This window comes from Xyrauchen texanus, chromosome 45 (assembly GCF_025860055.1).
Source record: "Xyrauchen texanus isolate HMW12.3.18 chromosome 45, RBS_HiC_50CHRs, whole genome shotgun sequence".
Taxonomy (NCBI): Eukaryota; Metazoa; Chordata; class Actinopteri; order Cypriniformes; family Catostomidae; genus Xyrauchen; species Xyrauchen texanus.
In genome coordinates this window covers 25,007,046-25,027,161 of record NC_068320.1, presented here as the reverse complement: position 1 = coordinate 25,027,161, position 20,116 = coordinate 25,007,046, and the positions used below count along the sequence as shown (strand labels likewise).

General features: G+C 39.5%; 1 protein-coding gene across 4 annotated transcripts; it reads left to right on the top strand.

Annotated features, from left to right (window-relative positions):
* The first annotated feature begins 1,466 nt into the window (after positions 1-1,466).
* Positions 1,467-17,316, top strand: aebp2 (AE binding protein 2). 4 transcript variants are annotated; one of them, XM_052118982.1, is made up of 9 exons: positions 1,467-2,033; positions 8,986-9,196; positions 9,449-9,556; positions 9,831-10,017; positions 10,543-10,611; positions 10,773-10,897; positions 11,207-11,274; positions 15,565-15,678; positions 16,403-17,316. In XM_052118982.1, exons 1-9 carry the CDS (start codon positions 1,597-1,599, stop codon positions 16,413-16,415), a joined length of 1,332 nt encoding a protein of 443 aa, XP_051974942.1. In that variant the 5' UTR covers positions 1,467-1,596; the 3' UTR covers positions 16,416-17,316. The 4 variants fall into 4 exon arrangements, with proteins under 4 accessions (XP_051974942.1, XP_051974944.1, XP_051974943.1 ...); XM_052118984.1 differs by lacking the exon at positions 10,543-10,611 and having other exon boundaries at positions 16,403-17,315; XM_052118983.1 differs by lacking the exon at positions 10,543-10,611 and having other exon boundaries at positions 9,831-10,041; positions 16,403-17,315.
* Positions 17,317-20,116: the final 2,800 nt, after the last annotated feature.

Sequence of the window (20,116 nt, the reverse complement as noted above, 5' to 3'; positions counted from 1 at the left end):
ACAAAGGCTACTGTACCAAATATTAACATTGATTTTCTCAGGTGTTCAAATACTTATTTGCAGCTGTATCATACAAATAAATAGTTAAAAAATCATACATTGTGATTTCTGGATTTTTTTTTTAGATTATGTCTCTCACAGTGGACATGCAACTACGATGACAATTTCAGACCCCTCCATGATTTCTAAGTGGGAGAACTTGCAAAATAGCAGGGTGTTCAAATACTTATTTTCCTCACTGTAAATATAGCTAATGGCTATTTTTTTCACACCCTTTCTGTGTATACATGGTTCAAAATGATATGTTGATATTTAAAGTAGGCTACTTGCTTAGAAAAGCAACATAAAGCAAAAGTTAAACATTTTAAATGTAATATTTGGTGTGTCCTGTCTGATTTACATCTTAAAACCATGTGCGTCTTTTTCTTTAACCAAATATATACTCAATGAGAATTATTTGTATTAGGGCCCAAGCACTGAATAGGCCCTATTGTTCTTCTAAGGATTCTTCTTCTTTCAAGGTTTTCGGTACTTCTGGGGTACTTCTGAAAACTCTTTACATTTTGCACACACATCAGCGTTGTCCCCATTGGGGGGGGGGGTTGTCTTTGTAATGAGTACAGCCTCTGTAGCAACCCCATTGTCACCAACTGGTACATATATAGTTCTCATCATGACGGACAACTTTCATAATTATAGTCATAATGTCTGCCCAAAAGGAAGTTTTGAATATTGCAGTCTCTGAACTTTTAAATACTCCTCCTAGGTGATTCATGAGACTATCACCGCATTTTGACAACATTATGCCCAGACATTGAAGATGCTTAATTGTAAACAGATTTTGATACATTAAAACAGTGTTGTCATGGCGAGTCATTACATTAATGGTGAAAAACTGGAAACAGGAAGTGTCTAAAATCTTCTGTGTGCCATGTATGATTGTGATGAAGACTGAGACATATGTCTTGGGCTAATCACATGGTTTTGACTATTTTGGGTCACGGTCATAGTGCCACCACCTGGCAGCAGGAAGTGTGGCTCTTACAACAGACTTTAAAATAGTCCTCTTGCATTTAATCTAATTGCTTCAAAATTGTTTAGAATAAAGCCAAATGCATGTTTCCACCTGGCGTTGTTTTCTGAATGCCACCGAGTCGAAATGGACCAGTTGTGCTTGGGCCTGGCATTGCTGCTTGCAGCTATATTTGTGTTTTATAACCAAAAAACTAAAGAAAAATCCCCAGTCTCCATTTAGAGACAAAAGTCAATTCCTGCCTAGACCTTAAAGAAGTTTAAGTTAATGAATATGACATTAATGCAGATTAGCATCTCGTAATGAAATAGACGTAGTCCACAATGTATTTAAAACCATTTCTATTGTGTTATTTATAACGTTTCGACTTCATCCTGTGTATATGAAGTGTTGCGAGCACGTGGAGGCATTCATAATAAGCGCTGACGTCACGCTCGCTCCTCCCCGCGCGTCCCCGATCAACCTCCAGCAGTTCCACGATCCGTCCGATCGGCGAAAGTCTCCGCGTTTACAGCCGTTTTCCTTCGCTTAAACACGGTCAGTCCGCGCAGGAGCCGAACCTGATGGCTTCGACGACTTGTGATGCTTCCGAGCGAGAGTCGCCGAACCCGACTGAGCAGAACGGCGACGGGAGCGAATCGGGCCTGCGCGCCGCCGATCAGGAACCGGTCGTTAAGATGGACGTGAACGGCGAGACGGACGAGAAGTCAAACGGCGAAGAATCGAGGGAACCAAGCCCAGAGGAAGCCACGAGGGAAGATGGAGGGGACGATGAAAGAGAAATCGAAGCGGAAACGGAGAAAGAGCAACAGAAGAGCCCCGGTAGCGTGGACGGGATGGCGGAGCAGCTGAAGAGAGAACAAAGGGAGGAGGAGAATGCGTCCTCGCCGGCGGAGAAAAGCAGCAACGGTGTTGAAGGTGGAATGAAGAGACGTGCGAGTTTAGAGATGAGTTTATCCTCTGACGGAGAGCCGCTCAGCCGCATGGACTCTGAGGACAGGTGTGTGATACAATGTAACAGTGTAACAGACATTCCATTCGATAATTGGTTCGAGAAACAATGTTACAGTGTAACAACATTCGAATTCTCTTCAAGAACACTGTAACTACAGGGTTTCAATCTTCAAAGTACGTAACCGTGTTACGTACAGCAAAGAGTTACTAAAGTTAGCAGTGTTAAACGTGCTAACCAGGAACACCTTTTAAACAATGTAACAACGTTGAAAAACAATTCGATAATTACAACATATTAAATAGATTCGAGAAACAATGTAACAACCAGAGACACTAAAACTACATTCTTGTGTTCTTGAAAAACGTAACAATGTTACAAACAGCAGTGAGCTGAGTTACTCAGGGAGCACGCGGAAGAAATAGTGTTACAGTGTTGAATGTGCTAACCAGGAACACAATGTAACAACAGCGTGATGCCTTTTAAACAATATTGACAGACAATTCAATCATTGACACCTCGATAAATAGATTTGAGAAACAATACTACAAGCAAAGACACTGTAATTGTAAGCGTATGTTCTTGAAGAAAGTAACAATGTTACAAACAGCAGTGAGTTGAATTATTCCAGGAACACACATGCTAGAAACAGTGTTGAATGTGCTAACCAGGAACACAATATAATAACAGCAGTATGCCTTTTAAACACATTTACAATGTTGACAGAAAACAGGCAGACATTCGATTCGATAATTGACAACTCATTCAATAGATTTGAGAACAATTAAACAATCAGATACACTGTAAGTACAGACTTATGTTCTTGAAGGATTTAAGCAAGCAAACAACATATTTATTAAAGGGAACAGGTTTGGCAGAAACAGTGTTACCGTGTTGAATGTGCTAACTATGAGCAAATTGTAACAACAGTTTTATGTCTTTTAATGTGACAATGTACAAACAACAATGATCTGTGAGTTGAGTTACTCCCAGAACAACAGTAGAAAGACAATGTTACATTGTTGACAAACTATGTTTTGATAGACACTCAGTTTCATAATTGGTAATCTCAATCCAGTACATCCGAAAAACAATGTAACATCACAAACACACCGATACCACAAGTTTATGTTTTTAAAAAATTTAACAATGTTTAGTTACTCCATGGACCACATACAGTAGACATAGTGGTACTATGCTAACCAAGAACAACATCTAACAACAGCGTTGTGCCTTTTAAACAATGTTGACAGACATTCGATTCCATAGTTGACCACTCAGTAGATTTGAGAACAATGTAACAATCAGAGACACGGTAACTGCAGGCTTATATTTTTAAATAATGTAGCAATGCTACAAACAGCAGTGAACTGAGATACCACAGGGACCACACGCAGTAGAAATGGTGTTAGATTGTTGAATGTGCTAACTAGGAACACAACAAAGGGCAAACGGCAGTGAGCTGTAGCATTTTAAAGTGAGTTACCCCAGTTTCCTAAATAGAAACACAATGTTACAGTGTTGACAGACAACTGACAGATATTTGATTAACTACAGGCTTATGTTCTTGAAGAATGTAGCAATGTTGCAAGCAGCAGTTACTCTAGGGACGACAAACGATAGAAATAAAATGACAGTGTTAAATTTATTAACCAGGAACACATTGTAAAAACTTAGTATCTTTTAACCAGTCTAACAATGTTATAAGCAGACAGATAACTGTGAGGCTGTGAATCAAGGGGAGTTACTCCAGGAACAACAACAATAGAAAAACAATGTTACTGTGTTCAGAAAAAAGTAAGAACCAGACAACAACTGACAGACATTCAATTTGATAATTTGATCACTCATTTTATTAGATTTGAGAAACAATCTCACAATCAATACTACAAGCTCATGTTCTTAAATAATGTAACATTGTTATAAACAGCAGTGTGAGATGAGTTACTCCAGGGAGCACACACAGTAGACAAAGTGTTAGTTTTGAATGACAACCAGGAGCACGCTGTAACAACAGTATTATGTCTTTTAATGTGACTTGTGAGGTGAGTTACTCCAGGCATTACACACAGTAGAAAAACAGCGTTACAACAGATTTCCACAATGTTACAGTGTTCAATGTAACAACCAGAAACTCATTGTAACAACAGTGTTATGTCTTTCAATGTAACGATGCTGCAAACAACACACAGATAAAAGGGACCTTTGACGTGAGTTACTCCAGGCATCACACACACAATAGAAAAACAGTGTTACAACCGTCTTCCACAATGTTACAGTGTTCAATGTAACAATTCTGCAAACAACACATAGTTAAATGTGACATGTGGGGTTAGTTACTCCAGGCATCACACAATGTTACTGTGTTGACGGAACAAGCAGAAATGCTTTGAAACATTGTTACATTTCTTAATTTGCAGTATATCCACAAGCGATTGCTTTATCAATATGAAACAGAATTCAGCATTTTATTTTCAATTCAAATTTTTGTGTCTGTCATGTAGCAGACAAATTTGTGTTTTTATTTTATTATTGCATTGTTTATTTAATTTTTTATATAAAATTCCCTGTCCACACTACACTAAGACCATAAGAACTAAGACTTTAAAGTTTGCCCTTTTATTCGCTACCTTCTTTATCAAATTTAATCCCCTGCTTGGAATTGTTTTTACGTCATCCAATGCACAAACCCATGAGACATTTTGCCAACGCTCCACAGCACCATGGTAACTGGGTGTGGTTGTGTGATTATTTTATGACACTATCATTATATCAAAGCATTTGCTTTCCTTTATCATAGAGTGGACATGGCCCTTTATTTTCCCAAATAGACACGAGATATAGAAAATGGATTCCTCGTTTTGGAGAGTGTGTTGTATGTGTACTGTAGACCGCCTGAATTGCAGCAAAGTAGAAAGCTCTATAGAGTATTTTCAGGCACAGTGGAACAAATTTACAATGAACACAATGTATCAGGTCAGCCCAGGGGTGGAAGCAGGGGTTCTTCTATGCCAGAGTAAGTGTGTGTGTGTGTGTGTGTGTGTGTGTGTGTGTGTGTGTGTGTGTGTGTGTGTGTGTGTGTGTGTGTGTGCCTGCCTGCCTGAGTACTTCACAGTGGATCAGAATTCCTTGTCTATGCCAGACTTGCTGCTTTGTGGAGCTTTGGGTGGGAGAAAAGCTCTTAAGTGGGAGTGGAGGCCCTGAGCCCTGCTGTTCAGGCAGCTGGAGGGGTTGAATGTAACTTTTGTGTGGGACATCTGGCACAGTGTGACCAGGACCAAACAACAACTGGCAGACATAAGACAGACGTGCCTTAAACTCAGGTTGATTATCTGAATCACAAGTAGTGATTTACAGTTTTTCAAAGTCGTGTGGATGATTGGTTAAATTGTTATTTACTGTTGTGTAAAGATGCATTGAACTCGTCTCTCATATTAATCTAAACCCGTAATTTGTACTTTCTTCCGTGGAACAGAAAAAGAGTTGTTTGCTATGCAATGGAAATTAAAATGTAGTAAAAATGTAGTTTGATATTGTTTGGAATTTCCTTTTTACGTTACAGTAGCTTTGACCTACTTATACTGGAGTTCCACCTGTGAACACTTCATCTGTAGTTGGTCTGGCTGTAGTTGTTTGTGTCTGATTACCCAGCATCCTGTGCTCTGGCACCTCTTGGGATTTAGCATCAGTTGTGCCCGGTCAAGCCTGAAAGGATCCACCGTGTGTGTGTGTGTGTGTGTGTGTGTGTGTGTGTGTGTGTGTGTGTGTGTGTGTTGTTTGAGGCCCCCTCGTCTCCCCTTGGAGCTATTCATGTTTAGTTAACTGTGTTTTACTACATTAGTTGTACCTCTGTCCTCTCATAATCTCACTGTTACAGCGTTTGTGTGCCACTGTTTGGCCTCATTTACCATTCAGAGGCACTAATGATTGTAAATGTGGGCGTTGCATCACAAGTTTTGAAATTGTTTGTTAGATGCACAAAGATTGCAGCAAAATGGTAAAGTTTCAATATTAGTGGCATCACTCAAGCAATGGTTTTGACTTGTTTTCGTTGTACAGTCATTTTTAGACTCAATCTGTTCAGCATGGGCAGGTTTTTTTAGGGACAGGTTAATGGTCACAGATTAGTCCTGAACTAAAAACTATACAATTGAAATATCCTTCACTGTCCCCAATAAAATTGTCTTGAATATATGGTGCAGATGGTACACAATATGGTGTCAGTAGAAACTGCAATATTAATGCCATGATCTAATATCAAATAATATAATTCATCAGAAATTAGATGAAAATTATTAGAACACAGTAAAAGTGAAAGCTTTAGCCTTTAAATCAATCAGATGCATAAATAGAAAAACCTACCACAGATTTTTTCAGAATATTTAAATGAGTATATTTGTACGTCATTAAAAAGCAAAGATTAAGGGTCAGAAATGAAGGGGTGCTTGAAGCAGAAATGGTACCAAAAATGACAAACATGCCGCAGAAATAAAACATTTGGGGGCAAAAATGTATTTATTTTTTGTAATTTCTAATATCGTCTTTATTGTTCTATTCTAGGCCTGGGATCCATGTCTTTTTCACGCATGGATAATGGATCATGATAAAATTACCCCATTCCCCAATTACTACCTACCGTCCAACCAGTGGTAATACCGGTGTTTTGTTTTTTTTGGCCATGGCAAACATTATTTTACTGGATAAACCTATATATAGTTTTGAAAAGATGCGTTTAGAAACATGTTATTAGTGACAATTCTATTTTAAAACCTACAATATTAATACTTAAAATGTATGTCATCACTGACAGTGTACAAGCATATGTATTAAACATAATTATGTATTTTTCAGCTGGGCAGAATGATTAATATTTCTATTCTGGTGTCACCATTGCCCTCTGCTGGACTGTTTTTAGTCCAACACCATCCCTGACGAATCATTTGACTTTTTAATGAACAGTACTTTTTGTGAAGTTTTACATGAAAAGGAACTGTTTTGCATATGTCCTGAAAGTAATAATAATAATAATAATAATACATTAAAACTCAACTTTTCATGATTCAGGCTCAAAGTTTTGTGAGAGTAAAGAACTGTGAATTCAGTATTCAAGTTTTTTTTATAATAATTATTTTTTTTTTTATTAATCGAAGATTAAACGATTATCAAAATAATGGTTAGTTGCAGCCCTATTTTCTTCTCTTCCCACCAGCCAATCCCAGCAGAGGACTGATTAGCAGTCATCATTGCAGACACCTGGTGCTGATCAGCCTGCATGAGAGAGGAAAAAGTTGGATTATATTATCCAACATTATATTATGTTGGATAATATAAATAGACTTAAACTGTGTATTGCACATAATTATTGCTCAATGGGGCAATTTAATTGATCATTAGATGGATAGCCTGAGGGAAAAAACTGTTCCTGTGTCTGATGGTTCTGGTGTTCAGTGCTCTGAAGCGCTGGCCAGAAGGCAACAGTTCAAAAAGGTAGTGGGCAGGGTGAGTGGGGTCCAGAGTGATTTTTACAGCCTTTTTCTTCACTCTGGAAGGTGGGGCAGGGGGCAACCAATAATCCTCTCAGCAGACCGAACTGTCCTTTGTAGTCTTCTGAAGTCTGATTTCGTAGCTGCATCAAACCAGACAGTTATTGAAGTGCAGAGGACAGACTGAATGACTGCAGAGTAAAACTGTTTCAGCAGCACATGTGGCAGGTTGAACTTCCTCAACTGGTGAAGGAAGTACAACCTCTGCTGGGCCTTTTTCAGAATGGAGTCGATGTGTATCTCCCACTTCAGGTCCTGCGAGACTCCATTGCTGCCACAGTGCTGTTTAGAATGGTGAGGGGGGACAATGTTGGGGTGTTCCTCCTAAAGTCTACAATCATCTCCACCGTTTTAAGCGTGTTCAGCTCCAGATTGTTATGATTGCACCAGACAGCCAGCCGTTCAACCTCCTTTCTATATGCAGACTCATCATCATCTCGGATGAGGCCGATGACAGTGGTGTCGTCTGCAAACTTCAGGAGCTTGACAGAGGGGTCCTTGGTGGTGCAGTCATTTGTGTAGAGCGAGAAGAGTAGTGGGGAGAGCACACATCCCTGGGGGGGCACCAGTGCTGATGGTACAGGTGGTGGAAGTGAATTTTCCCTGCCTCATAAGCTTCTGCCTGTCCATCAGAAAGCTGGTAATCCACTGACAGGTAGAGGTGGGAACAGGGTGTTGGTTTAACTTAGTCCGGAGTATAGCTGGGATGATTGTGTTGAAAGCCGAGCTGAAGTCCACATAAAGGATCGTATGTCCCCGGTCTGTCCAGATGTTGCAGGACGTGATGCAATCCCATGTTGACTGCATCATCCACAGACCTGTTTGCTCGATAAGCAAATTGAAGGGGGTCCAGAAAGGGTCCAGTGATGTCCTTCAGGTGGGCCAACACCAGTCTCTCAAATGATTTCATGACCATCGATGTCAGGGCGACAGGTCTGTAGTCATTAAGTCCTGTGATTTTAGGTTTCTTAGGGACAGGGATAATAACTGCGCGTTTGAAGCAGCATGGGACTTCACACTGCTCCAGTGATCTATTGAAGATCTGAGTGAAGATGGGGGCCAGTTGGTTAGCACAGGAACGAAGGCACGCTGGTGAGATGCCATCTGGGCCTGGAGCCTTCCTTGACCTTTGCTTCCGAAAGACACGGCACACATCGTCTTCACAGATCTTGAGTGCAGGTTGTGTAGCAGGAGGGGGGAGGAGGAGGGTTGCAGGAGGTGTTAATGGTTGTGTGAAATGAAGGTCCGAGTGCGTGTGGGGTGTGAAATCGGGCCTTTCAAATATATATATATATATATATATATATACACACACACATACATACACAATTCAGGGGCAAATATTGCCCCATAATGGAATAATTAATTTCTTACACTGATATACACAGTGCTGAATATAGTAGAGTATATAAAATCACCCAGAACATGTTTAAAATAAATTATTGTGTGTGTTTCAGTATCAGTAGTACTCTGATTGATATGGAGAGCATCGCGTCCAGTGGCCGTTCTACTCCAGCCATGATGAACGGGCACGGCGGGGTATCTTCGTCCTCTACTAAGGGCTCATCGTACCCCTGCAGCTGGGATCAATGCCACATGCTCTTCAACACCAGCCCAGACCTGGCAGAACACATCCGTGGAGTGCACGTGGATGGCCAGCGTGGAGGGGTAAGTGTGCGTCTGTTCACGTATTCATTAGCCCCAAAAGTATTCAGACACTTAAAATGTCTGAGTTTCAGTGCATTAGATAACAAAATATTAAAGCGAGTGGCATACAGTATTTTAAAGAAAGCTCATGCACACTTTTCAAGCAAAGCATTTGACAAATAAAGGTATACGTGATAAAACAATATAGATATAGAGTTCAAAATGAAGACTAAGTACGGTGACGTACTCTGTTTGCGTGTCTTCTCCCTGCAGGTGTTTGTGTGTCTTTGGAAAGGCTGTAAGGTTTACAACACCCCGTCCACCAGTCAGAGCTGGCTACAGAGACACATGCTGTCCCACAGCGGAGACAAACCATTCAAGGTCGAACTTATTTAGTTATTCATTTATTTCTTAGATTTGTTTATACAGGGAATCTCACAAGAAATCTAAAAAGGAAAAAGAAGAATAAAAACAAGAATATTTTGTGTAAAGAAAATGAAGCGTATTTTAGTTTTTGTTTGTGTTTTTGCATTGTGATATTATTTCCATAACGATTAAGCACAATTTTACCATAAATTCTCAGGCAGCCCAACAAATAACTACTATGATGAATAAATACTTCTAATAAAACGCCAGTCTGTCTGACTCTGTACAGTGTGTGGTGGGCGGTTGCAATGCCACCTTCGCCTCCCAGGGGGGGCTTGCGCGCCATGTGCCGACCCACTTCAGCTCGCAGAATTCCTCCAAACTCTCCAGCCAAAGCAAGATGAAGGAAGACTCTCCGTCTAAAGCGGGAATCAACAAACGGAGGAAACTTAAGTGCAAGCGACGAAGGTCGTTGCGTACGTATCAATGGAATCAGAATGGTACATCAAACTGCTCCGTGGTCAGATCACACCTGAATCCTCTTTAAAAGAATCAAACTCAACAGGGCTGTACAGTGCAACAGTTCTGCTTCCATTTGTGATTGAGTTATGAAATATGCCATGACATCTTAAAACCATTCACATGTGTGCGATAAGTGTAATTTCCAACAAAATCTGTAGCATCTAGTCGATGGATTTCCAGATGATGAGCTGAAACGGTGGCGCTTAACACTGGAAATTCACAGGTTTTGTAAATTCAATAGATATGGATTTTTTTAAACCGTTACAATTATTATGATAATAAAATGAAATTATGATGTTGCAGCACAATGATTTATCTTGTAATAAATATTTACAGAAATCAAAATATATCATTAGAAAAAATGTAGTTGTAGTAGGCCTAGTCAATTGTAGTTGTAAATAAAAAAAAAAGCTATTTCGAGCTCACTCTTCTTCTGTATGCTAATACATTTTAATTTCTGTCCCTCTTTATTTCACTAGCACTTGTGCTAAAGCCTGATAAAGGAAGTGTACAGCCCTGCTCAGACTCCTTGAAGTGGACCAAAAAGTGTACTGTCCCTGGCCTTAAAAGGCAACACAGATCTCATTTTAGTCCATTTTACTTGATTTAGGAATTCTGGATTACTATTACTACATTGTATTATTTCTAAATGAACCTTGAAAACGCCCTCAAATCTCATTTGTAAAACGCCTGTTTGTTTCCTCCCCAGCACGGCCTCATGATTTTTTTGACGCTCAGACGATGGATGCAATCCGCCATCGTGCAATCTGCCTCAATCTAGCAACCCACATTGAGAGTCAGGGCAAAGGTCACAGCGTGGTCTTTCACAGTACGGTGAGTGCATGCAATGTTCCTCCCTTACAGCAGAGGGCAGCGTACACATGCTGCAATGAATGTTCTTTGTGTACATCAAAAGTGACTGTGGTTTGGCTTGAAGTGGCACTCTTGCTACCCAAAACTATATCTGCATTATGCACTGTAGGATGAGTAATGTACACAGAATGCTAAATGTCAGTATGCGTGGAAGACCCAGGTTATACATTATTTGATAAAACACTGAATGTTATCTAGTGAGGTCATGTGATGACAATGTTTGATGCTTTTCAGTTTCTTATTCCATTCTCGTTGTGTGTGTTTGGGCAGGTGATCGCCAGGAGGAAGGAGGATTCTGGGAAGGTGAAGGTGCTGCTTCATTGGATGCCAGAGGACATGTGAGTAAATGAACAGCGCTCCGCTGACCTCAGAGCCCTGTGCTTAATGTCAGCCATTTATGAGTCAGAGGCTACCTGAGGGCAAGCTTAGACATTGATGCTTTAAAAAACACACACATGACTTGACTTACCTCACTGATTCACAGTTCTGGGGCCACCTGAGTCACGTTAATTTCCAGGGAAACGCACACTAGACTGATTTGCAGCTGAGTGTATGGATATTACATTTAGCATTCCTCCCTCTAGCAAGTGAGTTTTTAGCTGTTGGTGTGCAGAGAGATACAGATGAACTCAGGCCACATTTACATTAACATTAATCTGTTTTCATTTGGAAGTTACATCTTGCTGTATGTGCACAGCTGTTTTGTCTGTAGTGTGTAGTGCCTTCTTACATGCATGTAAACGGGGTCGGTGTATTACACATGTGGTTTAAGAGCAGTTCTGTGCACGATATACATGAATTCTCTCTATTTGGTGCCCTAATGACAGATATGCACTTAGTTCGGTCAGAGATGGACCACTTCTATTAAAATGAATAGGAGAAACTGGAACGATCAACCAAGGAAGCTCTACCATTAAAATGGTCTGCATTTATATTTGGCTTTTTTTTAACTTTTGCAGTATTCAAAGCTCTTTATACGGCATCTCATTCACCCATTCACACACACATTCATACACTGCAAGGCACTAGCCTGCCATTGGGAGCAACTTGGGATTCAGTGTCTTGCCCAAGGACACTCTGACCGGCATGAGGAGTCGTTGGGCCGGGAATCGAACCCTGCGATTAGTGGACAACCCGCTCTACCACCTGAGCCACAGCTGCCCCATGAAAGAGCCAATCACCTTTTAGATACAGACATCACCTGTCAATCAGCTCTGAAACGCACATGCACATTAGCTACACAAGCTGGGAAAATTGAGTTTTTAGCGTAATATGAGGTAAAGAAGCACAATTTATGATACCAGTATTATTAGATTTTAGTGCGTTTTTGAGATTTTGATCTTTCCCCATTCAAATAGATAGGAGCCTCCCGAGAGCCCGGGCCAATTTGGTTGCTTAGGAGACCTGGCTGGAGTCACTCAGCACGCCCTGGGATTCGAACTAGCGAAGTAGCGTACCCCAGGGGTGGTAGCCAGCGTCTTTTACCACTGAGCTTCCCAGGCACCCTGGAGTACACACAGTTGATATTGTTTTTAGTTTTTTATACTGTAAATAGAAGGTCAAATTGGGCATATTGCATTTTTGATGCACAGAACTCCTCTCAGTGTGCTGTAGTTTAAAGTGCTGCATAGTATAATGGACATTTTGCATTATTATATGTAGTGGGTCAACCAGGTATTCAATACACAGAAAACTACTGGCATTCAAAAATAGTATGTAGTATGCCATTCTGTTTCTCCACCCATTTTCTTTCTCACTTGGTTTCACATGGAGTGAAGGCACTCTTCAGACGACCTTTGAATGTGTCACAATTAACGATTCTCAGATTACACTCGAACCATAATTTTACCATTTTACGTACACTCTTTGGAGTTAAATGCAGTGAATTGTGAAAGTGCCACTGTTTAGCACGGTGTTTGTTTTAAATGTGACCTTTTACATCTTGATGTGCAATTTAAACTGATGTTAAATCAGCCTTTACTTTAACATTCAAAATGGCTTAAATAGTCAAATGTGGTAAATGAGCCCTGCTGCTAATATCTGTAGCCAGATAAAATGGTCTGTGTAGCGATAAATGATACATTTGTGTGCCTGCACAGTCACGCAAACCTTTGCACGGGACTGTGTGCGTGTGACTCTCCAGTTGGGATCTGCTATTCCATGTCAGTCATCAATGTGAGCCAGAGGAATGTCTGTCAGCTTAGCGATAACACAGAAGAAGCTGCATTCCCAGGAGTATGCATTTAAAATGGATTTCTGGGTCACAACAACAAGCTGGAGCCAAACAAGACTCCTCCATGGAGTAACGTCAGGGAAAAAAATGGAAAACCAGCACATTTTAATCATCTCATTGTGGAATGTGTGTTGGAGGAGATGGGAGTGGATGAGGGACAGGCTGTGTGTGCTGCTTAATGTGCAGTATATATTGTATGTTGTTGGACTGTGTAAAAAATATTGATTTTTATGAATAATCGTGATCTTTATTTGAACAACCCTGATATAAAGACTCTTTAAATTTCAAGAGCAGTCTTAACTCTATGCGCAGTCCTCTATTACGAGTTAATCACTCGCATATGTGACCAAATTTCGCACTATGTGACTAAAATGTCTTTGATTAGCCACTGGCTGGTAAATGTTCAAATTTCAAATACCACAATGGAGTATTATAAGTTCATCACAGAGATCCTTTCACTGACCATGTTTACTTGCACTTAAGAAAACGGTTTATTGCAGGGGTTTTGCAGAAAGCTGCGTTTTGAAACACCATGTAAGCGAGAATGCCGATTTTCTCACGCCGTTTAAGGGATTAAGAGAAAGTGGTTCCACTCCTAGGTTTCTCCCTTGGCTTAATGTCATGTAAACACATCAGCGCATTCTAACAAGTGTTTGAGTAGTGCGCATGTGCGTGGAACAGACCGGAGAACAAACATCATAGGATGGAGTCCAACATCAAGTCAATACAGTGGAAAGAATTTAACATTTATGGGACTACTTTGGGAAAAGCACATACACTATAAACTATACCCATTTATACACACCACTGTAAAATATTGACGGTCCCTCGCATTCGCGTGTATGCATACTGTGACGAGGACTCTACGACAGCGCATCCCTCCCCCTTCAGCATCAATGTAACAAGGTTAAGGTTGGGAAAGCATGAGGGGGGAACCGGATGAACCATCAAAATTATGTTTAATAAGAAATGAAAACATAAACACAAATGCATACACCACAGCTGCATGTGTCTCTCTCTTTCTCCCGAACTGCCGCGTCCCGCTGCGTTTATCCCTCTCCTAGGCTGATTAGCCCGCCGTCCTCCTCGTCACACATACTTTTCCTGGAGTTTTATGTAAGCGGGAAACCCCACTAATAAAGCATAATTCACTGCATATCGCGATGGTAAGTTAAGGAAACAAACACAGCAAATACTCTGGAATATCTGGGAATAAAGCGAAGCAATGGAGAATAAAATTGTGAAGTCTTCCACGTATACCATGTTTGTTATTTACACAAGCGTTGCAGTGGAGAAAGCTGCTGTATTATATGGGAGTAAAGATTACGCCACTTATAGAGTGCATGGAAGCGGGAACGCTGCTTTCTCGCAGTAAGCCTCTTTCTGGTGTGCATGTAGACGTTGTCACTGTGTTATGAGAGTAAAAGTTTGGTTTGACCCATTCCATGTAATGCATGTCCAAAGACAAGATCCTCACATTTGTCAGTGAATAGTGTCTCTTTTAATAACGTTTCTGTTCTTTACAGTCAGTTGTTAATCACAAGAAATTAGATTTTGTTTATTTAATACTAATCACACATTGCACAGAAGCCTTACGAGACTCAACCAAAACACTTCTGTGAGACACTGGCTTCTGAACTTCCGCTATTCTTAAAGAGACAGTACTGTTTTAGCACAGGATCCACAAATCAATGTAAATACTTGTAAGTGGTACAAATGATGCATGTCAGCAATAAACATATAATATGCAATTTCAGGACATTATATTTATTGATTAGAATACATTTTTAAAATGCGACCCAAATGATGAACATTTTATGATAAAATAACATTTGTAAAATGTATTATTTCGTAATGTACCAAGTTAGAATGTCCCCTGTGTAGTTAACAGCAGTAGCTGAGAGAGAATTGCATATTTCATATGTAAGCAAAATGCATGTTATTATTGAAATATACCCAAATAAATCAGAATCTAATCGAGAGCCTGTGAATCTTTATCAATACCCAGCCCTAGGATGCTGCCTACTGTTATTTAAAAATGTGTAGTAAAATAAGCAGTAAATAACAGACGTTTTGCTTGTTTAGTTAACTGAGTGGCATCCAGTTATTTTAGTAAATAAACACCGGTTACTTTGGGTTTTTCTCACACTGGAAACGGAAGGTGAAGTCAAGGACTTTGCATACACGGTGTGCTCTGGTTGTTTACTGCACATTTATTTTTATATATACTTTTGCAAATGTAGAAGATAATCTGGTGTTTCCATGCATACAGAAAATGTGCTTACTGTGCACTGTATACATACAACATAATATTTTTAAGATCAATTAGTATTCAGAAAAAACATATACCCATATTGAACGCTTATATTTTTATTTTTTTCTCTGATCTCCTCAGACTTCCAGATGCTTGGGTCAGCGAGAGCGACCGTCCTCAGATGAAGACCAAAGTGGTCCATCTTTCCCAGCTTCCTCAGGACACAGCGGTACTTTTGGACCCTAACATCTACAGGTGATGCCCTGATACACGTTAACAACTCACTCAAATCTAACCAAAACATTATGAACAAAGAAGCAGTCCACTACATCTGCATTTGAACTGATGATCTGTGGCACCAGCAGATGGCACCAGTGTCATTGCAACAAGCACTGGCCTCTCCAAATCTAAACATATGACATGCTGGGAGAACTCTGAGAGGTTGTGGGTGGGAAATCAATAACCTTTGATCCAACAGAGGACGTTAATTAATCAGAAGCTGACAATATCATCCACATGTGTCACAGATACTCTAAACTCACCTTTGACCTTCTCCCACAGATGGCGTCCCACATTATATAGCCTCTATTAATCGATCATTATACATAATTTGTTTTGTTTATTGCACTCTGGTAGGAGTTTGTTCACCCAGGCTTGTGATATGACCTTCCATTGGGTTGGAATGTGATGCATTCTGAGCATGTGGTCAAGACGAACACTTTCGTGGGCGTAAGCGCATGCATCCATGCATGTTAATGACAGCATGGAGCTCCCCCACGCAACCCACAATGCGGCACATATAAAAAAATAAAATAAAGGAGTGCGGACAGATGCACGTCACTTTCATGGGTTTAGCGTGCTCTGAAGAGCATGTCCTCCATGTTTATAAATCATTTTGGTACAAAAAATGCAATTGGAAATTATGTTTCTGGAGTATTTGTGTGTGTGCCGTACTAAAGCGGGCTCTGCTTGTTTTCAGGATGTTTTTCTAGAAGACGGGGTGGGGAGGGCGGCTTCTGTCAGCACCTGCTGACGTACCCAAACCGAAGTGGACGCGCAGATCTTTTCAGACAGCAGAAAGACTTCTTTTCCCTTCGCTTTTTTCCCTGTTTTCTTTTTTCTCTTCTTTTTAATGCTCAAAGTCTGCCAAAGCAAGCAGTGAATTTTTAATGTGTTTTTATCCCTTGAAAAAGAAAAAAAAAGGCACAACATTGTGAACTCTGGTAGTGCTGGACTTTTAACTGTCTAGGAAGACTTGACTACAACGGTTGAAATCTAATTTCCCTCCCTGCGTCCTCAACTCTGCTGACAAGCTCTTAGAAGTCCTGATGAAAGTGCCCATGTAAATATTCCAGGAGATTTGTAATATATTTTTGTACTGCAAAATTTGACTGTGCTGTAGATAGATGTAATATTCCACAAGCTGACAAAAAAAAAAAAAAGCATAATTGTACAGAATGTGATAGCTGAATAGTTTTGGATGATGTAAATGCTTCCATAGACGTTTCTTGGGTTTTTACATTTTTTTTGCGTGTTTTGGTTTCTTTTTTTATTTAGTATGACAGAAAAAATTGTGATTTTGTTTCCTCCGTACAAGCACACACACACTTGTAACTGCTGCTCCGCCCCCTGATGAGTATCCAACGTTATCGTCCCACCGTGTGCGCCGTTTGTGCATGATCTCCGTTTAAGCTATACACAAGCCAAGGAATATATAGACATCTCATTGTGATGGTGCTAAAGCTAACACTAGCATTTAGGCTAATGCACATAGGAAAAATATTAGATCAGTACTGATTGATGGTGCTTCTTAGAACATGTAATAAAACTGTTCCCCATAGATCATACTTCTGTCTTTGTAGTAAAGATACAAATTCTGAATAATGTTGTTGTGTTTGTTTGATTCAAACTGTAGATTTAGCCTGTTGCTAGCAGGTTTGCTGCTAATGCTGGTTCTAGCCTAAATGGAGCGCAAAAGTAGGATTCCTGAAGTAAAAATCCCTTCTCTATCGTTAAAATAGATTTTCAGTGAACACTTAAACCTGAAATTACATGAGCTACGAGCTACATTTTATGATTAGCAATTAAAATTGAAAACCCTGAAGAGAGGTATACTAATCAAAGTCACTGTTTCCATTGAAACTGAAATTGCATCAAAATAGCTCAGCAGCAGTGATTGCCCATTTATAGGGTTGCCAACTGTCCTGGATTAGCCGGAAAGTCCTGTATTTGGGCCAAAATGTTCCCCGTATTTAAAGGAACATTACCGGGTTCAATATAAATTAAACTCGGTCAACAGCATTTGTCTCATAATGTTGATTAACATAAAAAAAATATTTCCGACATTATTTAAAAAATAAAAAAAACAGTGAGGCACCTACAATGGAAGTTAATGGGCAAATTCGTAAACGTTAAAACAAAATTGTAGTCACGACATAAACAATATGCACTTAACATGATATAAGTGCGATAAAATCGCTTACTAACCTTTTCTGTGGAAACTTGTATCAAACTTTACAATGACGTAATGCTGTAAAAGAACGGTTTAAACAACTAGCCCGTATAACACACAGTTTTAACAGAAGAATTAATGTTAGTGCTTTTATAAAATTACAAACTTCACATTTCTGCATTTTAATACTTCAAAAATTGTCCCCATTGTAAGTGTCTCACTGTAGCATCGATGTTTGCTTTTTTTTTTTTTTTAAGAAAAGGAGGGACGAGACCATTATTTATTGTGGTAATTAACATTATACCATAAATGCTGTTGATTAGCTTATCTTCAATTGAACCCGGAATATTCCTTTAAATGTCAAAAAATGCTCGGGGGCACCCTGGACAAACAATGAAATTCTCAAGGGGAACCCTTCCCCCAGTCGGGCGGTCCCATATTGCTCAAAATGCTAAATTGGCCCATATTTCCATTGCAGAAAGTTGGCAACCCTAATTGTGAAAAACCATGAATAAAGTCTCCCTACACTCTAAAACTACTTATATATTTGTACATTTTACAATATTTTCAAAAAACTAGTAAATCAGTGACATTAAGTCAATAGTTTCATATTGTACCATTGTTTTGAAATCGATACCTTATCCGCAGTGTTTTATGGAATGAGTAGTTCATTCCCTTTAGTCAGTTGTATTTGTATAGCAGCTTTTACAACATGCAGAGTTTCAAAGCAGCTTTGCAGAATATGCTGTAATGTCTGAAAGACTTCATTGAGCAGTTTAAATGAAAACATGCTTTAAAAATTATTTGCTCATTTAAAAATTATAAAAGAAAATCATATCAGGTACTTTCTTGTAACTTTGTCTTGACCATGTGAGTTATATATAATTATAAAAAAATGTTTTTAATGAATCTCTATAGATAAAATTAATAGTAAAAAAAAATTGGGCAGTCACTGGTGTACTTTATAAACGACCTGTTTCTCATACAGGACTTGTTTAATAGGAATGAGGAGGCGAGGGGCATCTGGGAGTCATTTTATTGGAGCAAATGTTGCAAGTGTTGGCTCAGAGAAGCATGGCGCGGGTGCCGTCTGCCAGGCCTTTACCGTTTGATGCACTGTCGAACACAGTTGCCCACTAAGTACAACTACAGATTTAGGACTTTGCCATGGACACCTGACTGCTACACGCTTGAGCGGTTACATTTACAAATTTTAGAATAGCAAAAAACATGCAAAATGTCGATGTCATATGAATTATTTTTCAAGGATAGCCAATATTGTATTACAAGAGCTACAGTGTCCTACAAACATCGTCTAGTACACTCATGCTGCATTGTAATATCATAGAAACTAATGGACGGCCAAATATCAAAATGAATAAGGATCAAATATGTAGTGTACATTTAGGTCTGTGTTTGACTTTCCGAATGAGTTTTTATAGTCAAACGTATTACTGAGTAACAAGCAAGTCCTAATTACAAATAATACACAACATCTGCTGTCTGCTAGAGCGGGACAATGAGCTATTTGTCCTAAAGAAACTATAATATCAGAACTATGCTCCCTGGTATTTTAGTGACCATGTCACAAAAAATTACTTATTGAACTTAAGTCCTCAATAAGGAAGAAGTGATTTTCCCCAATTATGGATAATACAAACAGTATATTCATTATTTAGCTGTTAATGTTCAAACCTCTAAGCATGTTATTGCTTTAGATAGTTAAGAAGAACAAAAATCCATGTTGATAAGAATATTGTGAGCAGGACTGGTAATCTGGCATACCGGGCATTTTCCCAGTGGGCCGACGCACTTTTGGGCCTATCAGGGGCGTAATGTCCATCGGGAGAACCAAGCGGGCCGGTGGGCCGGCGGAAAGTGTTACATCAAGAACTAAAGCAATCTCATATAACTCTAAAAACTGCTCATGAAATATTGTGTAACTCTGATATTGCCGATTGGGAATATCGGAGTTAAACAAATGTTTCGGGTTCAATACTAGTTAAGGTCTGCTCATAGCATTTGTGACATAATGACAAGAACTAAAGAAAATAATTTTAAATCGTCCTGAAGATTGGATTTTAAGCAAATTTTTGGGGTTACTGTAAGATGTACCTTATATGTAATTCCATAGCACCTAAAGTACACAGGGCCAGACAGTAAATATGTAAAGGAATGGTTCACCCAAAAACGATATTTAGGAGAATTCAAGTGAATGGTGTCCAGGTCCAAAAAGCACAT

Coding starts and splice junctions, on each gene's coding strand:
- aebp2 (XM_052118982.1), top strand. CDS start 1,597: ATGGCTTCGACGACTTGTGATGCTTCCGAGCGAGAGTCGCCGAACCCG. Junction 10,018..10,542: donor CAAGCGACGAAGGTCGTTGC/GTACGTATCAAT, acceptor TTATTTCACTAG/CACTTGTGCTAAAGCCTGAT. Junction 10,612..10,772: donor CTTGAAGTGGACCAAAAAGT/GTACTGTCCCTG, acceptor TTTCCTCCCCAG/CACGGCCTCATGATTTTTTT.